This window comes from Jaculus jaculus, chromosome 1 (genome assembly GCF_020740685.1).
Source record: "Jaculus jaculus isolate mJacJac1 chromosome 1, mJacJac1.mat.Y.cur, whole genome shotgun sequence".
In the NCBI taxonomy this organism is placed as follows: domain Eukaryota; kingdom Metazoa; phylum Chordata; class Mammalia; order Rodentia; family Dipodidae; genus Jaculus; species Jaculus jaculus.
In genome coordinates, this window is record NC_059102.1 from 38,010,140 (window position 1) to 38,027,473 (window position 17,334).

At 50.9% G+C, this 17,334-nt stretch overlaps 1 protein-coding gene across 2 annotated transcripts in view; it reads left to right on the forward strand.

Annotated features, from left to right (window-relative positions):
• Crtac1 (cartilage acidic protein 1) overlaps positions 1–17,334 on the forward strand; it is a 169,555-nt gene that overhangs the window by 129,845 nt on the left and 22,376 nt on the right. For both annotated transcript variants that reach the window (XM_045134200.1, XM_004669893.2), the window contains exons 6-11: positions 407–541; positions 6,606–6,751; positions 9,339–9,475; positions 13,878–13,960; positions 14,750–14,850; positions 15,207–15,375. In XM_045134200.1, coding sequence (XP_044990135.1) covers positions 407–541; positions 6,606–6,751; positions 9,339–9,475; positions 13,878–13,960; positions 14,750–14,850; positions 15,207–15,375 — 771 coding nt within the window. The remainder of the gene's footprint in view (positions 1–406; positions 542–6,605; positions 6,752–9,338; positions 9,476–13,877; positions 13,961–14,749; positions 14,851–15,206; positions 15,376–17,334) is intronic.

Sequence of the window (17,334 nt, forward strand, 5' to 3'; positions counted from 1 at the left end):
GTATTCAGAACTTGGAGCTGGGGAAAGCTGCCGGGGCACTGTGACTTGGTCAAGCTTGCCTACAGAGAGCTGGGTTTAAGGATACTGTAATTCCTCCCTTCTCTCAGAAGGGGACTGCATTGGCATGTATGGGGACACCTGTGCATCTTGGAGCATAGAAGGAAGGCTTTGGTACAAAGGGACTCAGTACAGCTCCTCCCTGGCCTTACCTTCAGTGCCATCAGATTTATGGAGACTGGAAGCCTAGGTCTGGTTCATGGAAGCATCCAGAAGGTCAGACTTTCACAAAGGCTTTTCTATGTTGCCTTCTATTACAACTTCTGAGGGGCCTCAGAGGTGGCCCTGTCCTCTAGGCAGACCTAGGCCGTGCTCCAACCACTCACTGTGGGCCTACATTCTCTCCTAGGGGGCCGGGGTGTCAGTGTGGGCCCCATCCTCAGCAGCAGCGCCTCGGATATCTTCTGTGACAATGAAAATGGGCCAAACTTCCTCTTCCATAACCAGGGAAACGGCACCTTTGTGGATGCTGCGGCCAGTGCTGGTGAGTAGATGCAGTCCTGCTCTGTCTGTGCCCCTGATGTCCCCAGACCAGTGAGACTCCAGGCTTCTCTGCTCCATAGCAGGTCCCCCACTGGTCCTCAGTCTTGCCACACCCCTACCACCTGCAAGCCATAGGGATATTGGCTACTAGAAAGGAGAAATCTGGACTGGAGAGATGGCTCAGTGGTTAAGGCACTTGCTGCCAATGTCAAAGGACCCAGGTTCTATTCCTGAGGACCCACGTAAACCAGATGTACCAGGTGCTGTTTATGTCTAGAGTACGTTTGCAGTGGTTGGATGCCCTGGCGTGCCCATTCTCTCTTTCTCTCTTTTCCTCCCTCCCTCCTTCTCTCCCTGTCTCTCTCTCTCCCTCCCTCTCTCTCTCTCTCTCTCTCTCTCTCTCTCTCTCTCTCTCTCTCTCTCTCATAAATAAAAATATTAAAAACAGAAAGGAGAAATCTGAGGCTCCTGACCCGCCCTGGGCCAGCAGCCAGTATTGGCCCAAAACCCTCTCTCTGAGTCTTGCTTACATCTATAAGCACAGTTTTTCCTCCAAGCTGCCCCTCCCCAATTTAGCTCCTCCCTCGTTTGTCTTAAACATTCAGATCAAGAGGCTGGAGAGATGGCTCAGTGGCTGAGGCACTTGCCTGCAAAGCCTAACAACCTAGGTTCAATTCTTTAGTACCCACATAAAGCCAGATGCACAAAGTGGTCTCTCTCTCTCCAAATAAATAATTAAAAAAAAAAAAAAACACTGAACTTGGGGCTGGAGAGATGGCTTAGCAGTTAAGGGACTTGCCTACAAAGCCTGACAACCTGGATTCAACTCCCCAGTACCTACATAAAGCCAGATGCGAAGTGGCACACGTATCTGGAGTTCGTTTGTAGTGGCTGGAGGCCCTGGTGCACACATTCTGTCTGTCCATCTCTCTTCTCTCTGTCTATGCTTGCAAATAAATTTTTTAAAAAAACACTCAGTTGGGGCTGGAGAGATGGCTTAGTGGTTAAGCGCTTGCCTGTGAAGCCTAAGGATCCTGGTTCGAGGCTCGATTCCCCAGGACCCACATTAGCCAGATGCACAAGAGGGCGCACGTGTCTGGAGTTCATTTGCAGTGGATGGAAGCCCTAGAGTGCCCATTCTCTCTGTCTCTCTCTCTCTCTCTGCCTCTTTCTCTCTGTCGCTCTCAAATAAATAAACAAAAATAAACAAAAAATATTTTTTTTAAAAAACACTCAGTTTACTCTGACAACCACTTTGCTAAGTGTTGGATGTTAGAGCTGGGCATGCTGACTTGACCACTGCACACCTAGAAAAGGCACTTACGCTCTAGAACCAGGGGTCTTCATGATCAGCCATTTGTAATAAGAAGCAGGATAAAATGCACATCAGATAGTCCTCATGGTTCCCAAATCTGCTTTGATTCCTCCCTTTGTGCTTATCCCCTGCCCACCTCAGCCCCTTCGCCGCCCCGCCATTCTCTCTTATCCATCTGTAGAACTTCCTCATGTCTTGACGCTCGGCTCTGTCACCTCTGCAAAGTCTTTCCTGACTCCCTCTGTGCTTCCTGGAAGAGACTGGCTCTTCTGCCTCCGGTTCCCTCTTCCCCAGCGCAACCTCCTAAGGCTTCTACATTGCTCCAAAGTTGGTCTATATGCTTACAAGGACTGAGGCCCTGTGTTACCCATTACTTGTATTACTTTTGTTGTTGTTATTGTTGTTTTTGTTTGTATTTCAAAGTAGGGTCTCACTCTAGCTCAGGCTGACCTGGAATTCACTGTGTAGTCTCAGGGTGGCCTCGAACTCATGGCGATCCTCCTACCTCTGCCTCCCAAGTGCTGGGAGTAAAGGTGTGGGCCACCACACCTGGCTCATTATTTGTATTACTTTAATTGACAATTTTATATATAATGTCTTTTGATCATAATCCCCCCATTTCTATCTCTTGTCCCCTCCCCCTTTATCATCCCATCCACTGAACCTTTCTTCTTTCCAACTAGTCCCTTTTCTACTGCAATGCCTTTCTTCTTATGGACTTACGAATGCGACCCACTGAGTTTAATTAGTCACCTGCGTGAGCCTGGGTGACGATTATTGACCACAGCACAGGCAACCTCCCAGCGGCTACATCACTGCAGGAAACGTGTCCCCTCCCCCAGAAACCGTGAACTGCCAATAACTCTCCAGGAGGAATGGGGCCCTCATACTAGCCCCCATTATATATGGTGGAACATTGATGGGCCCAGTACTATGCAGGTGATGACAGTCGCTGTGAGATCATGAAGTGAGCGCAAAGGCCATTGGGACAGCATATTCCAGAAGACAGCATTCCACAGCGCTCGTCCCCAGCCTATGGACCTTACGTTCTTTGTGCAACTCTTCTGCAGTGTTCGGAGCCTTAGAGGGGGTATAGATGTCTCGTTTAGCACGCCACAGTCATTTATTGTCCGCGCTTTGGTAAGTTTTGAGTGTCCTCAGTAGCCATTACCAGCTGCAGAAAGAAGTTTCTCGAACCAAAGGTGAGAGCAGCACTGATCTCTAGGCATAAACACAGATATCTAGAAGCAAGTTGATGGGCACTGTATATCCATTTAGCCAAATAGCAGTAGTAGCTTCCCTCCTAGGGCTTATTAACCTCCCCAGATGCAGGCTTTTGACGAGGTTTTCAGCATCAGCCATGAATTCTGTGCCATTGAGGAAGGACCTAACCCAGTCAGAGAGCAGTTGTTAATCCCCTAACAGTCACGCTGCTGTCCCACCAGTAGGCACATCTTGCCTGGCCAGTCAGTTGTGTAGCTTGCAGAGTCCACCACTGGCTAAGATTGTTGATGACTTTTCTCTACCAACAGCCTGCATGGAACCTTCCAGCACTATGACATCTTGTGCTATCCATTGTTGACACAATAGAAGGCACTCAGGACAGAATAAAAGTTTGTGGAGATGGTGTATGTTCTCCAACACCCCCTTATCCCCATTTCTTCCCATCATAAGAGGAAATGGTTTCATCGGACCTCCTAGTTTTTTAAAACTTCATGTACTTCCCATGTACATGTGTGCATGTGGTGGTGGTGGGGGGTGTCCACCAGGGCCTCTTGCTGCTGCAAACAAATACCAGGCACCTATGCCACTTTTTGAATGCAACTTTCAAGGATGGCTTAAGAATTAAACCCTGGACCAAGTGTGGTGGCACACACCTTTAATCCCAGCACTCAGGATGCAGAAACATGAGGAGCCCTGTGAGTTCAAGGCCAGCCAGAGACTACATAGTCAATTCCAGGTCAGCCTAAGCTAGAGTGAGACTCTACTTAAAAAAATAAAAGGAATTGAAGCCTGGGCTGGCAGGCTTTGCAAGCAAGCACCTCCAACTGCTAAGCCATCTTCTCAACCTCATTTTATAGGTACAGGAAGACATGACTGAGGATCTGAACCCATAGATCAAAGGTCCCACCAGCTTTTAGCTGAGGCCAACAGTGGCCTGTGAGCCCCAAGTGCATGTCTAGCCAGTCTCTCTTATGCAAGAGGATCTCCTCTCTTGGCTTCCTGCTCCATAAGCTGCATGTGAGAGGACTTCAGCCTGTCACCTATCACCCCCCTCCTTGACTCTCCTTCCCCGGGCAGAGCTGACTCTCTGTCCCAGCCTACCCTCCACCTGGCTCTGCCTCCTAGGCTGGAGTCTGGCAGTAAGTGTTCTCACTGCTGAGAAATCACAGAGCCAAGGGAAGGGCGCAGTGCAGAAAGCCAAGAGGATTTGATAAGGTGTTAAGAAGATGGAAGCAGAGGTGAGCGAACAAGTTGGAGTGGGAGAAGGTATCAGGCAGGAGGAGAGGCAAGGTGCAAGGCCTGTAATTGAAAGTCAGAATGATTGCAGGGGTTTAACAAGGCATGTCAAGGGGGCATTCATCACCCACACAGATGCTGCTGTGAAGTGCAGCCTGGCACTGCTTAGTCCCGCGAAAGGGAACCAGCTCCTTGTCAAGGTGCCTCACAGATAGGAGAGAAATGGGCTGATCCAGAAGGCCAACGACACCCAGGCCGGGGAGTTTGCAGACAATTAATAGGGCACCAGTCCTGAGGACTGGAGGCTGGCCCAGTCCCTTCAGACCCTCGTTCTCAAGCCTGGGTCTCTGCTTCATCTCCCTTCATCACCCAGTCCCAGGCCTTCCTTCCCCATGAGGACATCAAGGCTCCAAGGTTCTCAGTGGCCCCCACCTCAGAATCACTGCTCACAGCCGTGCTCCTGAACCTCTGCCCAACAGTCCCATTACATTCTGTTACCTGCCACCTGGAGAGGCAGATGCCCTGCAGCTGTTTATTTTTTGAAAGCATCCTGTCCATCTGCCCTTGGCTCTACACAGACCTGAGGAGCAGGCCGTTGGCCTCTGTAGCCAGGAAGTCAGGCCACCTTTGGGGAGATCCTCCTATGTCCTCCCCTAAAGCAGGCTCCTCATTGGATGACGTTATTTTGTGATGCTGTACTTCTTCCCTTCTAGTGCTCAAAAGGCCCACTGTGGTTTCTCTGTCATGGTTGCAGTGTTTCCTCTGCTGTCACCAACATCCCCAGTTTGCCTGCTGTCAAATTATTTATGTCTCTTCATTCATTCAGCAAACACTTACTGAACACTGCCAGGCAACCACAGGCACTGAGGTAGATCTGTGGCAGGCACACCCAGGAGCCACAAGGACAGTGCCTACCTGGGGAACATCGAGTGGGTGGAAAGACCAGACCCTGAGCAATAGACCCCAGGGGAGCAGAGCGTCACTTGTGACCAGCAGCAGGAAGGAAAAGATGAGACAGATTAGGTGGATGGGGGGAGACCTGGCCTGTTTGTGGGAGAAGGGATATGTTTTGTTTTATTTTATTTATTTTATTTTATTTTATTTTGTATACTAAATAATGGGTTTTCCTGTGACACTTTCCTCTTTTGGGGGGCAAGCCCAGTAGACTACCTTTTATTAAATATGAGAATATGAGAGAGAGAGAGAGAGAGAGCCTTGGTATGCCAGGGCCTCCAACCACCGCACTCGAACTCCAGACGTGCGCACCTCCTTGTGTGCACGTGCAACCTTGTGTGCTTGTGTCACTGTGCGTCTGGCTTACGTGGGACCTGAGGAGTCAAACATGAGTCCATAGGCTTTGCAGGCAAGCCCCTTAACCACTAAGCCATCTCTCCGGCCCTCTTGTGAAATTTTCATGTATAGCTATCTTGATGCTTCTTATTCCCTCCCTCCTTCCTGCTTTTGCTGACCCCCATAGTCTTCTGCTTTCATGTCACATATTACCCTCTCTTGTTCCCCCCCCCCCGTCCCTTTAGGCCTCTTCCTCCCCTCTCATACATATGAAGCTAGATTCTGCAAATGAAAGAAAACATGCAGCATTTGTCTTCCTAAGTCTGGCTTATTTTGCTTAACATAACACACAGTGGAATTTTATTCTGCTGAAAAAGAAAAAGAGGCTGTTTTAGATGCCCAGGTCAGGAAGCTTTCCTGAGGGGCTGGGCTACCAGGAGCAGAGAGACAGCTTGCAGGGAAAACCCAGCTAGAACAAATACCCAGAAGGTAAGAAGAGCTTGGTTCACTTGCAGCATGGCAAGAATATGGTGACAAGAGCCCAGTAAGTCAGGGAGACAGTAAAGCCCAACAAAGACCACATAGAGTGGGCAGGGGCACAGTGAGGCAGGGCCAGTGGTCCCCAGGAAGGAATCTGAACTTCACCAAGAGTATTGAAGAGCCCTTAAGAGAGTTCGGCAAAAGAGTAATGTGATCAACTTAATGTTGGCCATGTGGAGATGGCAGCACAGGCTTTGGTCCCCCAGAACTTCCACTGCTCTCCTCCTCCACCCATGCCACCCTAAACTGAGTGCACGTGGTATGTGCCTTGAGCTCTAATAACCCGGAGACAGGGCTCTCCTGGCCTTTGCGTGCCGATGGCTGTGAAGACTCAGCTGTGTCTCCCATCCTCCCAGGAGTGCAGGCACAGGGTGAGAGGCCCCCCTCCCTGTGGCTCAAGGTGAGTGCTCATGGATTATGCAGGGGACATGGCCCTGAGGCTCCTGCTTCTCCTCCCCAGGCGTGGATGACCCCCACCAGCATGGGCGAGGGGTCGCCCTGGCCGACTTCAACCGTGATGGCAAAGTAGACATTGTCTATGGCAACTGGAACGGCCCGCACCGCCTGTACCTGCAGATGAGCACTCACGGGAAGGTCCGCTTCAGGGTAAGAGCGGTAGGCATGGCAGACCACAGGAGCCACAACCCTGCCAGGCCCAGAAGAGCTTGGGGCTCTCAGTGAGGTCCCAAGAAAGAAAACATGCAGGGAGCAAGGCTCCAGCCTGGGCTCCAGAAAGATCCTCGGGTGCAGTATAAAAATGGGTGGGTGACGGCAGAGTGTGGGGTGACCACACGCCCTCCCTGTGTCCCCCTCCCTGTGCTGGCATCAGACTGCGATGCCAGGAGTTCTTCCATAGCTCTGTTTGGTGGTGAGAACAAACGGAAGCGTGCCAGCTTGATGAGCGTGACGTGGCGCTTTCTCGGGAAGATGACGTGGGGGGCGGGGATTGGCCGAGTATATCTCACGGAGCCAGGTTTGTTCTGGAGGTGATTAGGTCTTGCCAAAAGCTGCCAAGAGAATGGGAGGTTCTGAGGGTCCCAGCTTCGTGGGTCCAACATTCTGCTCAGAAACAGAAGATAGCCTGCACAGTTCTCCTATTTCAGAGGCAAATGCCAAACCTACTACCAGCTTTTGTGAGACCCTTCCAAACCTGCCAGCACTTGAGGGCCCCAGCTGGGCTGTTCTATACCTGGGGAAGTCTCCCCGTGAGTCCTGGGCAGGTGTAGCTGAACTACAACTCCTTCAAAGCAGATGTCCCAAAACAAGACAAAAGCCTGGCCCTGGGAGGATGTGAACTCAGTGAGTAAAGTGTTTGCTATATAAACATGAGGACCTGAGTTCAAATCCCAAGCATCCGTGTAAAAAAAAAAAAAAAAGCCATCATGGGTGGGGTTGTCCCTTGAAGATGCTAAGTGCCTATCCAAATGCCCGGGCTACATGGGAAGAGTAAAGTGATGCCTGCGGGTTGTGGCCCCTTAGCTGACCCCTGTCCTCCCTCCTGCAGCAGGCTGCTCTGGAGCCATAGGAAAGAACTGCCTGGATCAGCTACAGAGAAGCCAGTTCCCAGAGGCTGGGGCCGGGGAGGGAAGTGGTCCTCTTCAGCCCCATAATAAGGTTGATCCAGAGCCTGGCCAGCTGGTCAGGGTGGGCTGAGCAGGGTCTTCAGATCAGGGGAAGAAGGAGAACTGAGGATCGAATGCATTATTGCTCCATTGATCCTATATGCCCAGCCCCCTTGGGGGTGCCTCCCGCATGCCTGGGCTGCTGAGATAATCTATGTAAAGCTCTCATCAAGGGTCCTGGCATGTGGGCAGCATGTGATAAATGGGACATTTGTTGTTATTAATATTATTATTATTACTCCTGTGAGCTCTGCTCAGGGACCTCAGAAGGCTGCCAAGTTTTCCAGCATCAGCTCACAGAAACTTGGGGCCAGATGATTGCCTGTGGTGGGGACTGTCCTGTGCATGGTGAGAAGCGTGCAGCAGCCGCTCTGGCCTCTGCCTACTCGTGCCAGCATACCCCTTTACCTAGTTGTGACAATGTCCTCAAACATTGTCAAAGGGAGGGCCACATTCTCTCTGCTGAGATCCTGAGTTAGGAAAGCTGAATAATGGCAGATCTCACCCGTAGCCCACTCCTGGAACCCCAGCCCTAGGGAAGTGAGGACAGGAGGATCCCTAGGACTTACTAGCTAGCTAGTGGAGCTGAGTTGGTAAATTCAATAAGAAATTCTGGCCGGGCGTGGTGGTGCATGCCTTTAGTCCCAGCACTCGGGAGGCAGAGGTAGGAGGATTGCCATGAGTTCGAGGCCACCCTGAGACTCCATAGTGAATTCCATGTCAGCCTGGGCTAGAGTGAGACCCTACCTCAAAAAATGAAAAAAAAAAAAAAAAAGAAAGAAAAGAAATTCTGTTTCAAAAATAAAGATGGCAGAGAGTGATTAAGGAAGATAGCAAAAGGGCCCTCTGGCCTCCATATACACACATGTGCACATGTGCCCACATGCATAAAGTACATACACATGCACACATGTACACATGCAAAAGTAAGTCTTTATGGCTCCCAAGAAACAATGTGAGGCAGTAGAAGCACTGAGAGACACAGCTAGACAATACCTCTTTGGTCTCTCATGGGGCTGGAGGTAAGGGAAAGGCAACACAGGGTTGCCAGTGATCCTTGTGCCCACTGTGACACTCGTGGGTTCCATAACTCAAGCAAACATATCCCCATGTTGCTAATGAGGAAAGTGAGATCTACCCAAGAGGCTGAGTGACTTTCTTGAGAATAGCAGTGAAACCCGGATTCACAAACACGCAGACACTGGTTCCTTCCCAGCTTCAGACTGAGCACGGAGGAGGAAGAAGAGCGCAGCTTCTGGAATCGGAGGCCCCCTCACTAGCTGTAACCACGGCCCCTCCATCTCCGGGACTCGCTCACCCCGCTTGTGAAGTGGGAACATTGATGCTGCGCTGCTCAGGGCTCTGGAGGAGGGTTGGGTGGGATCCAGACCAGACGTGGGCTGCAGCAGTTACTCTTCCCTCTTTGTTCCCCTGTAAGCAGCCGCAGGGTCGTGTGATCCCACCCCAGGGCCTGGGACCCTCCCCTGCAATCATTCACAGCACACGCACAGTGTGGGCACTCACTCGTGCCCTCCCCCCGGTCGTCTGACCCTAGGCCCTCTCTCCTCCAGGATATTGCCTCACCCAGGTTCGCAATGCCATCCCCTGTCCGCACCGTCATTGCTGCTGACTTCGACAATGACCAGGAGCTAGAGGTCTTCTTCAACAACATCGCCTACCGCAGCTCCGCAGCCAACCGCCTCTTCCGGTATGGTACTGATGCTTGGGCCAGGGGAGGCTTAGGAACTGGAGGGAAGAATTTCAAGGATTAGGGAGCCTATATGAGAGGGATGGTGGTTTTTTAAGTGAGGACACAGAGGAGGGGAGGAGAGACCTGAGCAAGATACTTGCTCCCTCCTGCAGCTGGGAAATGTGCAGAAGGGGAGGAGCCCAGATATGCCCCACAAGGTAGAACCCCTGTGGTCACAGACGGGCTTACAGGGTCAAGACTGTTTGAGTAAACCTGGGTTAAGAAAGATAGCTTTGGAGCTGGAGAGATGGCTCAGTGGTTGAAGATGCTTGCTTGCAAAGCCTGGTGGCTGGGATTCAATTCCCCAATGCCAAATGTGCAAGGTGAGGCAGGCATCTAGAGCTTGTTTGCGGTGACAGGAGGCCCTGGTGTGCATATACTCACTGTCTTTTAGTTGGCCTCTTGCTGTCTCTTAATCAAATAAATTAATAAAATTATATTTTTAAAAAGAGGAAGAGGGGCTGGAGAAATTGCTTAGTGGTTAAGGTGCTTGCCTGTGAAGCCTAAGGACCCAGGTTTGATTCCCCAGTACCCATACAAGCCAGATGTACAAGGTGACACATGCATCTGGAGTTCGTTTGCCTCTTTATACATCTGCCTCTTTCTGTCTCTCCCTCCCTCTCTTTCAAATAAGTAAATGAGAAAGAAAGATAGATTTGTTTTACTATGGACTTCTGAGAGCCTAAAACAGGGCCACAAGTATTACAACTTCCCAATAGATTTGACCACAGGACACATCATTCAAAGATGTTTCTCTGGGGATTGGAGCTCTGCAGAACATCCTTTATAGTTAACAGTAGAGAAGGGAGTCTCAGAAGGCTCAAGTACCTAAGCATAGTGTCCAGGGAGAAAGAGTAGAATTTCTGAGGTGATACCTCTCCTGGGGCTAGAGACTGTTGATATCAGAATTTCCCAAGGTGTCTGGGTAGAGCGCAAAGCTCCATGCCCACCCCAAATTCCCATGGATAAACCCCAGGATTCAATACTCCTCACGAGGCACCAGGCCATTCATACGACATTGACATATGAGACATGTTACTAGGGACAAACCTCAGACACATGACAGGAGATGTGCCTGTCCTGGGCTCATGGAACTCAGGACCAGGTGGCGACAGGCAGGTGGACCATGGGTCTGGGAGCCAGGAAATGGGTCAGATCACCTGCTCAGCCCTCCAGGTCCCTACCCCCTTTCTCAAGTGGGCTCAACTATTAATAAAAGGCTTGAGCTGTGACTAAGCATGTTTTAAAATATAATTATTAACCAAGCATCAATCCTGACTGGATGTAATCACCCCCCAAAGGCACCAGATTTACTAATTAGGTGCCTTGCAAAAAGCTTATTCACAACTTCTAGATTAATTGCAGAAGATCAATTGCTCGTTAACGGAGACACTGCTTTCCTTCTCTGGCTAATAAAGTGTCACTCGCCAGGGCCTCTAAGCCCCACATTGTCAAGTGCTCTAGTTCCATGGCCCAAGAACCCAGGTACCTGCCCACCTGCCCACCTTTCTGGCCTGCTTCAACCTCCCAGCCTCCCTTGCTGCCTGAGCTAGGCTGGCCCTGGGCTGTCAGTGGACAGTCTTCACATGGCTTCCCCATGGGATAGTGTTAGCCTTCACGCAGGGGTAACAACAGCCACCTCCTAAGTCCGTGACTGGGCCTCAAGTCCCCGTGGCAGATGGCCTGGCCTTGAGCACACAGCTCAGGAGCTGCAGCTGGCACTGCCACTCAGCTGGGAGCTCGGAAGTTTAACCTCCACCTCTCCCCCACTGCGCAGACTTGTCACCTAGAACTGAACAGAACGCCGGGCTCCGTGAGCCCAGTGCACTCCCGCAGGCACTGGGGACCCAAAACCTCATGCAGGGTCTCACTGTAGTCTAGGCTGGCCTGGAACTCACTCAGTAACCCCAAGATGGCCTCTGTCTCACAGTGACCCTCTCCCTCTGCCTTCTGAGTGCTAAGATTGTGGGTGTGAGCCCCAGGCAGTAATCAGCCAAAACCAGATCCCAAGCCCAGAGGGACGGGTCTGCTGGTGACGGCGTAACCAGGGTCTCTCCCAGGCCAACAAGGCTGTGTACGGTCCCCCACCTAAGTACCTAAACACACCCTTGATCTTTTTTGTTTTGGTTTGGTTTTGGTTTTTTGAGGTAGGGTCTCGCTGTGGCCCAGGCTAACCTGGAATTCACTATGTAATCTCAGGCTGACCTCGAACTCATGGCAATCCTTCTAGGCATGTGCCACCATGCCCAGTTCCCTAATCTATTTTCAAGTCTCCCTGCACTGCTCCCTGGTCTCATGTTCACAGGGCTTGCTGTACCCACCTCAAACCCTCTCCTTGTCCCTGGTCCAACAGAGCAAGCAATTAAAATGCAAGGCTGACCACCATACCCCTCAATCCCTTAACACATGTTTGTTGGTTTTTTGAGGCAGGGTCCCACCTTAGCCTCCTGAGATCTGTGCTCATGTATAGGGGTGCTTTGTGATAAGGTCCCCAGCCTCTTCACTCTCCACTGCCCCATTTACACCTGACCACCAGACACCACAGGCTCCTTTCACTTTGGGGCCCTGCCCTGGGCTATGCCTACCCTGGGTTAATGGGATTTGGGACCAGGTAGAGAGAGGCAGATGGGTCATGGGTCCAGGAGCCAGAACCGGGCTTCCAGTGCGCAGGGCACCCAGGGATGCTCATGAGAGAAAACAGAGTAAATAGGCCTCCAGGGTCTGTTCCTCATCCTTCATGAGAGCAGTATAGACTCACCACCATTTGGGTTTCATCTTAGCTGACCTTTCTCCGGGAAGCCTTCCTTGGTTGCCCTAGCCTGGATGAGCTTGCTCGGCCAGATCTGGACTCCCCTCCTAGCCTTCAGCTCTGTGGGCGGTGGCTCCTGTTGACGTGAACTCCACGCTCCATCCTCTCGGAAATTCTGCCCCCGGCCCTATCAGGGTCATCACACAGAAGTGCTACCGAATAATTTGTTCACTGAATGCAAGAATACATTGGAACTGCCGCGGTTTATCCTTAGGAATCTTTAACTACGCTGTCACCTGAAGCAAGTGGAGTTTCTTCCCAGCTGCAGCAGAGCCTGCAGGACACAACTGGTCAAAGGGACTGCGGGTATCCACAGGGTGTGACGCATCACACCTCCAGCAGGTGTGCACGTATCCATGCGCACTTACACACAATGCCTTTTCCAAGTACACTGGGGTGCATGTGGACAACAGACACCTCCTGGGGGGGTTGTTTATTCCTCCAGTCACCTGCATCTCTGAGCCTCTCTGCATGCAACCACCATAGACCTCAGCTCAGGGAACTGGAGCCCTGATTCTCTGTGCTTTAAGTAAACACTGGGGTAGGGAGAAGGACACAGATTGCTTCCGCCCTGGATCCTCCCCCTGCGCTCACACACTCCTCCAGTGAAAGCAGAGCACCCAAGACTGGAGAATTCCACAAGTGAGAGAGGCTGGAAAGGAAAGTTTAGGCCATCGTGAGAACCGTGCTTCACAGAGAAATGGCAGGATGTCAAGAACAAAGTTCTCAGAAACAAGCGCATGTGGCTCAGATTCAGAGTCCAAAATAGACAGAAAGAATCCAAAGGGACACCTTCTTCCTGTTTGCCTCTGGAATCCACTTTCCATCCCATGTCTTCCTGGAGCTTGCTGGGAGCCCAGGCACTGTGTTAGATGCTGCAGGAGAAGCAAACATAAATAATACAAGGGCCCGGCCTGCAGGGAGCTCAGACCAGCCACAGAGATGACATATACGGAGCGGAGCACTAACACTGGCAGAAAGCGCTAAAGGCAGAGGTGACATTCAGCCAGTGTGGCAGGGCCTAAGGAACAAGCACTTGCATGAGCTTAAACCCTGGGCAACATCCAGAGCTGGGGTACCCAGACCCGTCAGAGTGTAGAGGTCGGTTGAAGGTAGCTGTGCCCCTGCCCTTCTCTATCCATCAACTGCCCTTCCCCAGGCTGTCTATAATTCATCCATTAGAGAAGGAAAAATCAATATTTACCAACATAAATTAAAATCCAAGATGAGAACCATCATGATGAAGGCAGAGTCTGTAAGCAAGAGAGCTTCTGTAGATGTCCAGTGCTGCCCATGGGATAAGAGTAGCTAGAAAGGAAGAAAAATAAATAAATAAAAAGACACAAGGCTGGGCACTCCTTGAATCCCAGCACGCAGGGGGCAGAGGTAAGAGGATCGCTGTGAGTTTGAGGCCAACCTGATACATAGTGAATTCCAGGTCAGCCTGGGCTAGAGCAAGAACCCTACCTTGAAAAACAAAACAGAGTAACTAGGCCTCTAGGGCCAGAGAGCCCACGGGGCCTTGTCAAAACAAGCCTGTCTCTCCTGCAGTGTCATCCGCAGGGAGCACGGAGACCCCCTCATCGAGGAGCTCAATCCTGGTGATGCCTTGGAGCCTGAGGGCCGGGGCACAGGTGAGTCGCCTGGGGGCTGTGACTGCTCCTGCTCCGACCGTCCCCACAGTCCAGATCCTGGCTGGAGTACAAGAAGGCAGGCCTGCTATTCCCAATGCAGCCACTATAAAGGTTGGGTCTCAAGGGCAGAGTAAGTGGGGAGGAGAACCTGGGGGCTTACAGGCAGAGCAGGAAGAAGTCCCTTCACCCATTCGCAGGGTTGTCTGGGGGAGGAACAGGGATCCATGGCTCGGTGGGTAGCAGCTTTCCTGGATGGGGATGGGAGGGTGAGGAACGGCCCGTTCTGCAGCTGACTCTTCTCTTTGAGCAATCAGCATGCTGCTAGACAGAGCCACAACCCTGGCCTGTGGTTGCCCTGCTTCCAGGGTCTTTTTTTTCCATAAAATAGAGATGTCTGCCCTGCTCACATCCCTGGGTTGTAAAAAGGGCAAAAAGGAGACCCTACCTATGCAGACAATTGATAAGTTGACACACACACACACACAAGACCAGAAGCTATGCAAATATAGCAGACTATTACTCAACCCCTAACAGAAAGCTCAGTGGGTGGTAACTTGCACCCATCCTCCATGCCAGTCCAGGGGAAGGAAAGGAACGCTTGTCTGCGAATTCCTGTCCTGAGCAGACTGTTGGGCAGGAGAGGAAACTATAGCCCACGTTCCTGCCGCAGTGTTATGTTCTCTGTCTGCCTTTTATGCTCAGAGCTGTGGTCTCCTTGATGGGCCGCGAACCTCTCTTCCCCAGGGTCTGGTGGCCTATGGCCAGAGGTGAAATCTACGTTGTTTGTAGGGGGCGTGGTAACCGACTTCGATGGAGACGGGATGCTAGACCTCATCTTGTCACACGGGGAGTCCATGGCTCAGCCACTGTCCGTCTTCCGGGGAAATCAGGTGCGCAACGACCTCAGGACCTAAAGAGCCCAGCCTGGTACACCCCCGAGACCCAGGGTGGGCGAGGACACAGAACCTGAGATGCTGGCTGACCACCATGACAGGAAATGGAAAGCCTGGAAGCAAAGAAATTCCCGGCAGTACAAAAGATGGTTCCCTTCCCCCACCCCACCCCTCTGCCTCTGGCATTCCTCGGCCCTGAACTCTGTTTCCTGGATCTCTTGGCCCTGCCCTCCCTGCAGCGCCATTTCCCTGTGCAGCCTCCTCCTATCCCTCCTCCGCCTGTTCCCTCCTCCTCCTGTGCCACTCTTCCCACCAGGTTGACTGACGCCTGGCACCTTCCTCGCTCCCTGCAGGGCTTCAGCAACAACTGGTTGCGCGTGGTGCCACGCACGCGATTTGGGGCCTTTGCCAGGGGTGCCAAAGTTGTGCTGTACACCAAGAAGAGTGGGGCGCACCTGCGGATCATTGACGGGGGCTCAGGCTACCTGTGTGAAATGGAGCCCGTGGCACACTTTGGCCTGGGTGAGTAGGGGCCATGGGGAGCACTAGCGGACCCTGCAGCTGGGTTTCATGGCGTGTCCTCCCCAGCCCCAGGAGCGGGGCCTCACTGTGAGCAGTGAGCGTGCGCTCAGGGCACAGGGAGTGGGAAAGTCTAGCTGGTATTTCGTGACCCTCGCCTGCAGGAGTCTCCATCCTCGGGCCTCTATGGACTTAGCTCGCCTTGGGGTCTGAGTATGTAAGCTCCCAATTGTCCAAAGCCACACCCTCCTTCACACACTGATCTCCACCAACGTGTCCAGAGCAGCTGTTCCCTTGGCCTCTTCAGAGCCCGTTCAGTCTTTAAGGTATTGTCCCAGAGTCTGATATCTTCCCTCAGATGGAATGCTTGGAGCCCTGAGTTTTCAACAGGCAGGTGCAGTCACCTCAAGGAATAAAAACTTGAAAGAAGATGGCATAAAAACTACACATACATTATATGAGATAAATAAATAGAACTGTGTACCAGAAATAGATAAATAGCAAACCTGTAGCAGTACTCCTAAGCTGCCACTACATATCTACTGGAACAGTTAGACTAAAAATAGGATCAATACCAAATGCTACAAGGACCTGAGCAGATTTCAGAGATGGGAGAAACTGGCTTTCATGCACTGGTGCTTACTTATTCTGAAATGGTTTGATAGATACTTCAAATTAGAAACAAACTAGGCTACTAGTATGTGACCCCACTGTTAGGGATGCTCCTTGACTTCCGCTGGGGTTCTATCCCAATATAAGGTGAAAGATCCTGAGTTGGAATGCACTGAATGACACAGAATATCAAGCAAGCACCCTAACTCAGCAGCATGGGACCCTGGGCAGCCACTTTTTCCTTCGTGAACGCAGGGCTGACTGGGAGTCCTGCTCCTGCGTCTGACTGTTGTTAAAAGAGAGGATCCTGCTGCATATTACTTGCCCAGGAAAAGATGTTAAGTACAATTTCTATTGAATGTCTATTGCTTTCACCTCCTAGTAAAGTGAAAAAAAAAATCCTAAGTTCTATCATCAAAAGTTGAGGGCTGGGCTGGAGAGATGGCTTAGCAGTTAAGCACTTGCCTGTAAAGCCTAAGGACCCTGGTTCGAGGCTCTATTCCCCAGGACCCACGTTAGCCAGATGCACAAGGGGGCACAGGTATCTGGAGTTTGTTTGCAGTGGCTGGAGGCCCTGGCACGCCCATTCTCTCTCTCTGTCTCTGCCTCTTTCTCTCTCTGTCTGTCGCTCTCAAATAAATAAATAAAAATAAACAAAAAAAGTTTTTTAAGTAGAGGGCTATCTGCATATCCCTAGGCATTTATCTCAGAAAAGTAAAAACAACACAAAACTATCTACACCATTGTTCATAGTATTGTTACATTTGCGAGCCAAAAAGTAGCAACAAGCCGGGTGTGGTGGTGCACGCCTTTAAATCCAGCACTCCGGAGGCAGAGGTAGGAGGATTGCTATGAGTTTGAGGCCACCCTGAAACTCCATAGTGAATTCCAGGTCAGCCTGGGCTAGAGTGAGACCCAACTTTGGAAAACCAAAATAAATAAATAAATAAATGTAGCAACAATGTTAAATGTCCTTACATAGGTTAAAGGGTTCAACACACTGTGGGACACCCAGGCAATAGACTATGACTCAGCAATAGGAAGAGTAGAGTAAACCATTGATCAAACACCTTGGACAGACCTGCAGGTGAAGAAAGAAAACGTCATCTCAAAAGATCAATCAGTCTCATCACAGAGGCATGGAGCTAGATAACAGAGTGGTAGTTCCAAGGGTTAGAGATAGAAAACAGGTCATTATGAAGGGACAACTTTATAGGGATATATCATTCCTTTTAAAATGTATTTATTTGTTTATTTAAGAGAGAAGGGGGGTATGTTTGTAAGGGTATGCCAGGGCCTCTTGCCCCTGCAAACAAATCCCAGACACATATGTCACTTTGTGCATCTGAC